Source organism: Corylus avellana, chromosome ca3 (genome assembly GCF_901000735.1).
Source record: "Corylus avellana chromosome ca3, CavTom2PMs-1.0".
NCBI classification, from domain to species: domain Eukaryota; kingdom Viridiplantae; phylum Streptophyta; class Magnoliopsida; order Fagales; family Betulaceae; genus Corylus; species Corylus avellana.
The window spans coordinates 18,137-30,698 of NC_081543.1; the positions used below are offsets into that span (position 1 = coordinate 18,137).

The following is a 12,562-nucleotide window of genomic DNA, read 5'->3' on the forward strand; positions in this document are numbered from 1 at the left end:
ACCAATATTACTTTTTGAAACTATTATGATCTTTACCTTTAAAGATTGTTGGTATGGAAGTTCCAAAGTACACAGTTCGCCTTGGCAGGTTCCATATCCAATCTCTAGGAACATCAATCGAGTGAAGACTTGAACACCTGCATAAAAAGAATACTCATAATAGTACCACCTGAAATGGATACATACGGCTTAAAAATGATCTGAGTATTAATTGGGGGTGTGTTTGACCTTGTTAACTTGAAAGTAGGTGCCATTGCGTGGAAAGCTCCCCTTCATTGCTGTTAGACATGGTATCTGTCCACGATTTGCTTTAAATATCAGTTGGCTTATGATTTTCTTTGTTTCTATATATATGGTAGTATTAGTTTGTTTTTGCTGCTATTATTATTTTTATTGTTGTAATTAATTCATTAATGGATATACTTGTGGTTTTGGTTTTCATAATATGTTTGATATATAGTAATGTCCTCACCAAAAGTGTCCCTAGGACCATATGGGAACTTGTTTCCTTCATGCTGTTGCATGAGAAAAAAGTCCTTCTTGTCACATAATTTGCCATTTTCTTGGGAGGTACACCACTTTTCAGGTGGTTGGATGGAATTTGCCGTCTCACCTGAGGTAAACATTAATGCATTTAGTGGAAATGCTTATCACTAAAGCAAGCATGGTCTTATGTTATTGCCTATTGGCTATGTTTTAAAACTAATATGATATAGTCATATAGATGTAGAACATAGGTCTAAAGAATGTGCCAAGAGTTTGTTATAGCAGGTCTAAATGTTGTGTGCTTACCTCTAGAAAACACAAGGAAATTAAGGAATTTCTCTGTGTTATTTATTTATTTATTTTGCCACGCCTAGAGGTGAAGGAGGCTAACGTCATAGTTCACAATAGTAGCGTTAATTTTTTGAAGAGTCATGATTCAGAGCACGCCTGGCGTGCTTCAACAGTGAAGCACGCCAGGCTAAAAAATTTTTTTTTTTTATTTTTTCAAAAAAATTAAAATAATAATAAAAAAAAAAATCACGGCCGGCGTGCTTCACTGTTGAAGCACGCCGGGCGTGCTCAATATCTTTACCCTTTTTTGAAAGTGGAGCCGCCCAAGTAATATTATTAATTACTGCAACCACATCTTGTGCGTTAATAAATAATAAGCTGAATAAAAAGCAGATGGGATAATGGCGATTATGGAAGAAAAAAGAAAAACTACGTCAATCACTCTCAGTCACTTCCGTCATGCAAAATCCTCCATAAAATTAATTAACACCGTCATCAATTATCCATATTTCATCACCACCCATCCCAGCTGTACTCTCTTACCCGGCCAGGACTCTCGATCAAAGTTAGAAAGGGAAAAAAAAAAAAAAAATTATGAGAGAGAATTATAACTTTTATCGTTAATTTTAAAAGTTTACTTCTTGAAATTTAGGGATTTAATTTCATTTCTTAAGTTATGGTACTAGTGCATATTCCTTAGTATTTGATAATTCATAAACTCCTCGGCAGCTTCTTCTTCCAAATTGGTTTTTAAAGGATAAAATTTATATGAAGTTTGTATCATTTGATATTAGAATCATTCACCAATTTAAACAAATTTTTTTCTTTTTGAAAATTTTTTTTTTTAAGTTTTTTAATTTAAAAAATTTAATTAGGTGCCGCATCATCACTGATGACATGACCACTTATGCCATGTGTCAAGTTTTAATTGGTCTACGTGTTAGTGATGTGGACTTCCGTTAAATCAACTAGAGGTCAACGAACGGAATGACTAATTTGGTCTTTATCAAAACCAAGAACACAAAAAATGAAAAAACACACCAAAAACTCAAATAGCACTATAAAAATTCAAAAAACCTCCGAAAACTCATAAAACGTCCAAAAACACAAAAAGCCTAAAAAAAAAAAAAAGCACTCCAAAAACTGCAAAAATAACAGGAAAAAAAAAACACCAAAAAAAGCACTTAAAAAACACGAACAAAATAAAACCTAAAAAAAAAAAAAAAAAACCTTCAAACTCGAGGAACACAACTCTAAAACTTATAACCCTAAAACCAAACCCCAAACCCCAACGTTGCCCCAAAGATGTTTTTTTAGTGAGTTTAATTTGATTGTGTTTTTTTTTGCTTCCTCGCTGGTCGCCATCAACGTTGCCCCAGAGATGTTTTTTTTTAATCTGTGATGTATTCCAAACAATTACATAAGGCCTCCTTTAGTTTCAAGGCTAGATATCTCTCTATATATATATATAGAGAGAGAGAGAGAGAGAGAGAGAGCAAAACGCCAAAACTTTTCTAACTGAGAATGAAATGAGCAAATAATAAGTTAAAGTATGGAACAAGGTAAATTAATTACATATTACATTAATTCCATCTCCATGTTTAGTTGCTAACTTAAACATATAGCATATTGTCTAAATATATAACATATTGTCCAGTCAGCTGTTCAAGTACATACATCCACATAGTTCACAAGATCCATGGTACTTTCTCAAAAAAATAATTACATCACACTGGAAGTTGCATTGTGAGTGAAGTCTTGTGAGGGAGCTTCTGTGAGGAAAACACTGAAGCTCACGAGGAACCACCACCAAAAGGCCTTCCCAAAATAAGACCAAAATTACAATAAGAACACATTCAAGCAAACAAAATCAGACTCTACAAACTCTGCAGAGAAGCCTACAACAACAAATCTGCTGGCAAATTCTACAAAGATACTAAAATCAAATTCACTTTTAGTGCAGATAAAATTTTCAAATAAAAGTAGACAATTTTGTAAGATTAAACTGAACACTTATGCATTAATTTACTTACCTTGACTTGTTTATTTCGCTCGGCAACTTCTTAAGTATCCAGTTCACTTTTGCTTCCTGAACTACACATAGAAACGTATTTCTAAGATTTCGGTCTTGAAATGCTTTCATTGCCAACGCATATTGTTCCTTTGTTAGGGCATCACGAATCTGGTCTAGTTCCTTAGTGGCTTGCGCAAGTAACATATCATCATATGTCAGGGTGCTGACTGCTGCGTCAACAATGCTTCTATCGGTGGGTGTTTTGGATTTTTTTGTTGGGTTGGTGCTTGCATCATCAACATTGTCTGTATGTCTTTTTCCTTTGCGTCTATCTTCTAAAATTCTATGCTTGTCGACATTGTTGCGGGGCTTGGAAGCACAAAGTATATTTAAGCTATCAAAATTTTTACAAGTATGTTCACTCCCGTCGGGAGATACCTGGACATGAAATTCCAGTTGTAAGAAACAATTAAAAACTATTTGACCTTAAAAATTCTAGAAAAAATAAGGAAGAGAAGCTTTACCACCACAGCGGTCCTGATGTTCTCGACCTTGTAGCTGATTGTTCCCCCAGCAACATCAACCCAATATTTGGTTAACTTAAACTGCCTTTTCATTTGCTTAAACTTCTCAGTTAACTGATTCATTCTTAGATTTGTTCTTCTAGTACGAAGTCTCATTTGTAGAAGTACTAGGTCCCAGTCAAGATTACTACGGGTGATTGCTTCCCCCTTGGTTACGTCATAAATAATATCTACTAAAACTTGTTCTTCTTCAGTAGACCAATCAGGATCCCGGTGACCAGCCATGTGTGCATGTGGGGCAGTGATTTTCAGGGTTTGAAAGGTGTTTGGGTAGTATGAAAAGAGACGACTGAGACAAGAGAAAAGAAGTTATTCGATCTCTAATATATTAATTCTGTAATAACTCTTTTCCAACTGCCTTACTTTTACAAATCAAATTTTTTTTTTTTTTAACGCCCTGTGAAGTCAACTAGAATATTATATACAAATTCTAGTTGAGGTACATTTATGTGGTAGACTCGTAATAACTCTTTTCCAACTGCCTTACTTTTACAAATCAATTTTTTTTTTTTTTTTTTTTTTTTTTTTTTTTTTTAAGGCAACTAGAATATTATATACAAATTCTAGTTGAGGTAGATTCCTATCGTAATAACTATTTTCCAACAGCCTTACTTTTACAAATCAATTTTTTTTTTTTTTGTACGCCCTGTCAAGGCAACTAGAATATTATATACAAATTCTAGTTGAGGGGGACTTTTTTAATAGTTTTGTTTTAATAGTTTTACTTTTTTAATATTTTTATTTTCTTCTTATGAGCAATATCCATTTAATTTTCTCATTAACTATGGTCATTAATATTAGAGGAAAGGAAATTGGCAGTTGGGGGCTGGAGGTTGGGGGTTAGGGTTAACTGGGCTGGATTTGAAATGCTGAGAACAATTTAGTGTAGATTGATGAGAAGGGTATTTTCGTAAACACGGGCTGGATTTGAAATGCTAAGCTGCAAAAGTAGATTCCGTTGCCTAACCTTTCAAACCCTGAACGCGCCTGCATTTTTCCCAAAATCTTTGGGTTCCTCGATTTCAACTGAATTCTTCTCCATTTTCAAGCATATTTCAATCTCATTTCATCCAAGGTATGATTCCCATGATTTAATCTTGTCTCATTTCTTGTTAATTGTTATGCTTGATTCTGGTTGTGTTATACACATTGTTTGTGATATATTTTGGTATGATTTTCCATTATCCATGAGATTTGTTCACATGACTAAATATTTGTGCACACCACATGTTTAACAAAATGCCTAAGTGACATTCTTGAGCCACTTACCTTGATTCATGACTTGAATTGCTCTTGTTTATTGTCATTATGGTTTAAGCTTTGATTGTGAGGGATATAAGTGACCTTTTTAATAATAGGAATATAAAAAAAAATAATAATAATAAGTGACCTTTTTAATACATTTTGATAATTTGATGGGCTACTTTAATACCTTTTGAACATTGTAAGACTCTATAACAAACGGCTATTAGTTTAGGAGGCTTTTTTATATTTTTTCCATTATATATATATATATATATATATATAAAGGTAGGTCATTACCGGTTATTAACCGCCTCTTCTTGAACCTAAAACCACTAAAACCACTAAGCACACCCTTAGGCGGTTAACAATTTTTTTCAAACTACCAATAAGCATCTACTTGGTCATTCGCACCATGCGCTAAGTAATCACAGCAGATATTTCAAGCAACATCCCAGTGCTTGTTATTAGCTTGTAGACCTTATGCTGGTCTTTGGTATCCGTACATCCACATCTGAAAGATAAAGAACCAGAAAACAGAAATTGCACAGAGCACACCATATTTACAAAGGTACTCAAAAGTTTATTAGTGCTCAAGGAGCAGGAAACATTTGACAAAGCCAACGCGAGAGCGTTATCACCATTATCATCATCATCTAGTAACCTCCTTGAATATAAGCATTCAAGCGGTCTAGCTCCTCCCGATGCTCACTCACTACAGCGCGGACCACATCTCCTATGGACACCATGCCTATCATCCCCTTTTCATCAATGATAGGGATGTGCCTGATTCGGTTATCTGCCACCCAAACATGAGTTTCAGGCTCATAGGATCTTTGATTTGAGAGAGATTATAACCATCAATAATGAGAAGCAGTATACAGTACCTGTCATCAGTTGCATTGCCCGCAGAACTTTTGTGTCAGGTGTGACTGTGATAAGCTTGTTCTGTGGTCACCGTATATAGCATATGCCATCAAAAGTGGTTCCGACACACGGGGAAAATGTAAACAAACTTCGATAGACAATGGACAAAAACCTAAGAATGATGTTTTCTTACGGAGGGGGAGAAGACTTATACCTCTTCAGTCATGATATCCCCAACCTTGGTTGACTTGGATGATCTTCCCTGTACTATGATTTTCCTTAGGTAATCTGCAAATACATCACCAAATAAAGGACCCGATTAACTAAACAAGTACAAATATATATCTTCCATAACATAACTTAGAGCAATGGCAATGCCCATTTATTGAATTACAAAAATAACTTACTGACAAAAATTAAATAAAACATAATCTAGTAACCCAATCCTATGTGCCTTTCATTACAGTATTTCTTAACATTAAAACCTAAATAAAACTAGAGGACCAATAAACTCTTGCAGTTCTGCATCATTCTCTCCTACTTCAAGAAAACTTGACTCAAGTTTTGAAATGCTGAACATAGGATAAATAATATGGGCCGGACTGATGAATCTCCATGAATATGTCTGGATAGGCCTGCTGCTGCCACGTCTCTGGCTCGCTCACTGCTTCGCGCGCTTGCTAATATGGGCCTCAGTTAAAGCCTCACCAAAGGATACTGCTTCGCGCGCTTGCTAATATGGGCCTCAATTAAAGCCCCACCAAAGGATACGCACAAGTAACCAGAAATCAAAGGCACTGGTCTTCTTTACACTCAGTTTTTGTGTTCAACCCTGACGGAGCGCATAAACGCTTTTTTTTTTTCTTCTTTTGTTCTTCCTAAGTCACAGAACACAGCTCTCTATAGAAAAATATCAACATCAGAAAAAAGGGGCAGGCTTGCAGCTGGAGCTCGTGGGAGGCTGTTGCGGTGCTGTTTGGGAGGTGGGTTGGCAGAGAGAAGGTGGGGAAGGTGAAAGGTGCGATGGTTCTGTGGTTGGCAGCGTGTCTGAGATGCTGGGTGGAGCAGGCTGTGCGATGGGTGCTACAGTGTAGCGTGGTGGTGGCCTTATTTGTTGGGTGGCGGCGGCGGCGCAATGGGAAATTGTTGGGTCTGATGGTTGAGACTGTTTGAGGTGGGTTTTTAGCAGTTTTTCTAATTTAGGGTTTAGGGTTTTGGGAGGTCACAAAATTGGGGTTTCATAGTTTGCTGCGGGCAGCAATGGATATCTTTTCATGTGTGACTGTCTGTTTGTGTATTGACACTGAATGGATATCACTTTTGTTAAGTGTGGCTATAATAATCATGTGTGCTCCCTATGTTCTTCTGTCTCCATATTTCAATAAGTGTGATGAGTTTGTTGTTGTCTTCAAAGAGCAGGCACTTTAACATTTTCCATCAACCAAAGCCTAGTAGCAGTTTGTTAGGCTAGGGCTGGGCTTGTAATTTGTCAATCACTTGTAATTGTGTTTTGGCACCAAATAGCCAAAGGAAGAGATTGTTAGGTCTTAAAAATTAGATTCATTCAATGCTCAAAATCTTGGTTGTACATGTCAAAAAAAAAAAATCTTGGTTGTAAAATGTCAAAGTCTAGTTGCTTACTGTGTGCCAACAACACCTGGACGTCACATACAAGTGCTGAAGAAATTGAACACAAAAGCTTTTGTCACCTACATGCCACTTATAAGAGCTGACGAAATTGTAGATTGAAATTTTCATCACCTGGAAGTCACCTACAAGTGGTGACGAAATTGAAGACAGAAAAACCTTCATCACTTAGATGTCACCTGCAAGTGCTGACGTTGTCTACTGTGTTAGAGAAGTTAACAATAAAACCCTGGCTTACGTCCTGACTTAAAAGGGGACATCCTCAAGCCCTAACGTGATCTGTTCTTTTTTGAAGGCATTTTTGAGGTTTTTTGCATGACCCTATATATTCTTAAGTATGCCCATTTTTCGAGGTAAGCAAGAATATTAAGAACACTCAATAGAGAACCCTTCTAGAAGTGATCTTGCTTCAATCATCTATGTTCCAACAGAGGATTTGAACAAAGTTTAGAGCTCTCTCTCTCTCTTGTAGTTTGATTCTTTTTCAAACCGCACCATACGCATCATTTTATTGCAAAAAGTCTACTGTTGGGTCAGTAAGGAGAGGTACTCAAAGAAAATTGGCTAGCGAAGAGCTAGAGCAAAGGCAAGTAGAGAGCTTGTTGTTCATACAGTTGGTACGAGTATTTTACATGGGTTGCAAGCTTACTTGTATTTTCATCAGATATAGCGATCTCCTAGTATGCTTGTATTTTAATCTTCTTCAGTATAAAAGATATCCTAGGTTTGACTGCCCCAGAACGATTTTACCTTTGAGGTGCTCAAAGGGTTTCTACTTCATAATCAAAAACCTTGCGTTGCTTTTGTGTTTGTGATGTTTGAATGTTTTACTTTTCAATAATTTTATCTTGTGATAATTATTGATATTGTGTAGTTGACTTGGGGTTGAAACCTGATTTGTAGTTATTCAAGGGTGTCAAGGATCATTTGATCGTCTTGGCTCGACTACACAAATGCTAGATTCATCATTATGCTAGGCTCGCAGTTCGCCAGTGTTGGATTAACAATGGTTTGTAGAGGACATGGGGCAGTGTCATCAATGTATTCAAAGACATGCTGCCCAAGGAGGTAATTTTCATAGGTTAAATTAATTGTGACAAGGTCTTGCAAATTGAAGAGGTTGGTGAGGGATGAACGAACTAGGTTTCGTGCTTATGTGGTGTGGGCGGAAGAGGAAGAAGATGATGTGCGGAGACTTGTCATTTCGGAAGGGTGACGTGAGTCTTAGATGCTTCGATACCATAAAATGAAACAAGCACACCAGGTGTTTGGAGAATTTTATCATTTTTTTCCACACTGTAAGTTGTTGGGTGTATATATCATTTACAATAGATACAAAATGAACAAAAATTGAGTAAAAAGCATGAGGAAACCTTTTACCTAATACACTTAAAATCCTAGTAAAGGAATGCCTTAGATATGGAAATGGAGAATAATATCAATGAAATCTAATGGAATATCAGCATTGCAATTCAAAAATATTTAAATCCATCGAGGAGATAAAATTTTAATAGAAGCCAAAATAGCTGAAATTTTTCACCTACTTCAGGCACTGGTGGACCATACTATATATATTCTGTTATACCATATAGGAGATCAACCTCCAAAGGCAACCCTTTGTATCATAATATCTGAGCACCAATATAGTTCATCACATTTTTTTTTGGATGAATGAGTAATTTCATTAAAACCAAACACAATCAAACAAACAACACCCAGCTTACACGCCTTCACAGAAGGCTAAGAGCATTCCCAATGGAAGAGCCAAATATTACTTTTATCTAAAATAGCTCTTCAAATGTTTAAAAAACTCCCTACATTAGATTAGCCAAAAAAAAATGTAAAATAGATATTTGATTGGAAGAGCTAAAAAAAAAGCTAAATGTAGCAGCACTTTTCAAGAAAGCTATTTTATTTTTCATTGTTTCTCTCACCTGTTTTCTCTTTTTTCCAAATCTTTACCTACTTTTTCTCTGCATGTTCTCTTTTTCCCAAATTTTTTTCCCATGTTTCCTCTCACATGTTCTCTTTTTCCCAAAACTTTTCTTACTTTTAATAGTATTTTAATATAATAGATAGAAATATAGCTAATCGGATGTAGAGACATTTAAAAATGGCTTAGCTAAACTAGATAAAAGTGAGTTTTGAAGAGCCATTTTACATAAAAATATGGCTCCTCCATTGAGAATGCTCTAAGAAATCAACACAACAGTCACAACCTACAGAAAAACAAGCACATAAATTGCACCAGCAAATCTGCAGGAAGATTCCACAAAGAACACAAAACTAAATTTTCCCTAGTCTTTGCAAATTTACCCTTCCCTACAATTCTTGTACGAACTTCCCACAAAATATAGTTCATCACATATCAAGTAATGAGCTAAACAATGTTTTAAGTATCACATACCCCTTTCAGTTATGATTCCTGCAATTGATTTCTGCTCTCCAGGTTTCACCACCACCAAGGCACCAACATTGTGATGTGTCATCTGCAAAGGAAAACGACTTATTTAGTCTAGAAATCTATCATCTATGACAAAGCCCGTCAAATCATTTCAATACTTGTCACCTTAAAAATAAAAAATAAAAAGAAAAGAAAGATTTATCATAAAGCTCAAAGATACATACCGACTTAACCGCATCGTAAACTGTGTCATCCATAGTGCACCAAAGCCAAGAGCCATCAGCACTTTTACCTTTTGCTTTCAAGACATCCGCAATCGTAGTGCTTTCAAAACCATGCTCTTCCATTCGGGCAGATGTAACTGACTCGAAGCGTGAAAAGAAAACAGGCCGCATCAGGGGATTCATCAGACGAAAGTGTTGCAAAACTGAATTTTTTACGATGTTTCCATGTGATAAAAAGGACTGAAGAGCTCCTTGCATTTTTCCTGTTAAAAGAGGTATGTCATGCTTCATAAACAATCAATTTTATTTAAATCAAGCATGCCGGTGGTGGTTCTTCACAAGGGAAGAAGTGAGAAGCCCTTGGTACATATGCACCAGAAACCAATCTACCCGGTTAGGTTACAAGGGTGACAAAATAGGTTGGCGGGTCGACACGAATACGACCCGTAATGACCCGTCACCCGATTAGCCTAAACACGAACACGACCCATTTAGATAAACAGGTTGAACTCTCAAACATGAACACAACACAAAAAATAACCGACTAACTCGACACGACCTGTTTAACCCGTTTGAATGAAAAAGATAAGAAAATTACAATATGTTCAATTGTTAACAAATTGCAATTCAATAAAAACATTCACAAAGATTAGCAATTTTCAACTCCATAATAGCAAATAGCAAATAGCAAATTTCAAAGTATCAAGTTAACATGGTAAATTATTTGGGAATTGTCTCTAATAGGTTTAATTGTCTATTCAAATAACAACTCCATCTCTTGGAATTAAACCCACAACACCACAAATATGCTCATTTTAAGAAATATTAACAAATTGTGCTCCAAATGAATTTGGAATATCACAGAAATTGACATCCGTTATCAGAACATCCTCTTCTTTGCTATCCAACTTCAATTGTGTGTGTTCTATATAAAAAAAAAAAAAATAATAATAATAATAATAATAAAGAGGAATTAGTGTTATTATAGTGTAGTCGAAAATTAATACAAGTAAATGAACAAATTAATTATGCAAATAACTAATATTACCTTGTTGACCAATGTCTAGTGCAAACACTACAAAAATCTAAGTCACCATCTATATATATATATATATATATATATTTCGATTAGGCAATAACTTCCTTGTAGTTATTTCGGATTAGGCACTATTTCAGTATTATAACTCACAAAGGCAGCAACACAGTAAGTTTTGAGGGCTAGTTCCAAACACACCAATACCACAGCCAGTTCCAAACACAGCAAAATACTGAAATCAGCAGCCAAGCACAGCAAACCATTCAAGAAACCAGCAGCCAAACACATCAAAATACTGAAATAGTGCCTGAAAATCTCATAAATGGCCCTTTAATGAAAAAATACTGCAGAAATTTGAAAAGAAAATCAGAGCAAGATAGAGAGAGCGAGAGAGAATCCAAACACACGCACATCCAATTCCAGACACAGCAAAATACCGAAATCCGCAGCCAAACACAGCAAAATACTGAAATAGTGCCTGAAAATCTCATAAACCAATGGCCCCCAAATGAAAAAATACTACGAAAATTGAAACAAAATCAGAACAAGAGACAGAGAGACAGAGAGACAGAGAGATATACCGGAGACAGACAGTGCCGTAGCCGAGAGAGAGAGAGAGAGAGTTGTAGCGCCGAAGCCTGCGTAGCGTCGCGCGGCGCTGAAGAAGAGAGTGAGAGCCGGACAAAGGCAGAGAGACACTGCGTAGGATCTGAAATAAAGTTATTAATTAGTTTATAATAAGCGAATTGAGACAACAAAATAACCATTCAAGATAGATCTCCTAAATGCGAGAAAACGAACATATGCAGCAGTAGCACGGGAGCTCAAAGAAGATTGATAGTCTTAAAAGTCGAGAAACATCGGCGGAACAACTCTCACAAATCACAATAAAAAGACAAAAAAAATGGAAAAAAGCGTACCTGAGTGAGGAGGCGATTCCACCAGAACCACTAAGTCCCACTTCTAAGTGCAGGTGCAGCACCGGCCAATTCGGCTACAGATAAGGAATCAGCCCTTCTGCCCTAGAAGTACTACCGAATTTTACGTCTTTCATGACTCGAAACCATATCGCACTTCACACGTGCAACACGTGGAAGTCATTTGGCTTTACCTTCCCCAATTTGCATTATTTTAAGAAATAACTTGTTTCCAAATGGAGGAGAGCAAAATTTTTATGCAAAATAACTCTTCAAAATTTACTTTATTTAGTTTTTAGCTAAGAAATTTTTAAAAGCTTCTTATATTCGATTTGTTATATTTTTATCTATATCATTTAAATATATTTTTATTAAAAATTGTAAAAGAATATTATTATAATGATCTCTTGAAAAGTTGAAAAAAATTTTGAAAAAAAAAAAAAATAGGTAAGAAAAACAAAAAACAAAAAAATTAAATAACTCATTTAAAAAATACTGCTACATGTAACTTTTTTTTTTTTAGCTAATCAAATCAAATATCCTTTTTTTTTCTTTTTTTTTTTTTGCTAATTTAATGTGAAGGTTTTTACAAATTTGATTAATTATTTTAAATAAAAGTACTATTTGACTCCTCCATTAAAAATTCTCTACGTAATTTGTTTGTTTAGTGGTTTGTTTTTCTCTGTTTTTATATGCGAATCGACTAGTCCTTAAGCAACAACTCGATTTTGTGTAGCTCCGTAAAACTGGCTCGCTAGCTAAGTTAAACTCGTTTTTCGGATTCCAAACTTGATTACTTAATTGAACAACACAATAAAATGAAATAAATGCACCACGAAGATATTGCCAT

General features: G+C 35.6%; 1 protein-coding gene across 1 annotated transcript; it reads right to left on the reverse strand.

Annotated features, from left to right (window-relative positions):
• Positions 1-5,057: 5,057 nt before the first annotated feature.
• On the reverse strand, positions 5,058-11,827 carry LOC132173719 (CBS domain-containing protein CBSX3, mitochondrial-like). Its single transcript, XM_059585303.1, has 7 exons — positions 11,716-11,827; positions 11,377-11,504; positions 9,760-10,022; positions 9,539-9,620; positions 5,699-5,772; positions 5,505-5,565; positions 5,058-5,416 (listed from the first exon to the last, which is right to left on the reverse strand). Exons 3-7 carry the CDS (start codon positions 10,015-10,017, stop codon positions 5,274-5,276), a joined length of 618 nt encoding a protein of 205 aa, XP_059441286.1. The 5' UTR covers positions 10,018-10,022; positions 11,377-11,504; positions 11,716-11,827; the 3' UTR covers positions 5,058-5,273.
• Positions 11,828-12,562: the final 735 nt, after the last annotated feature.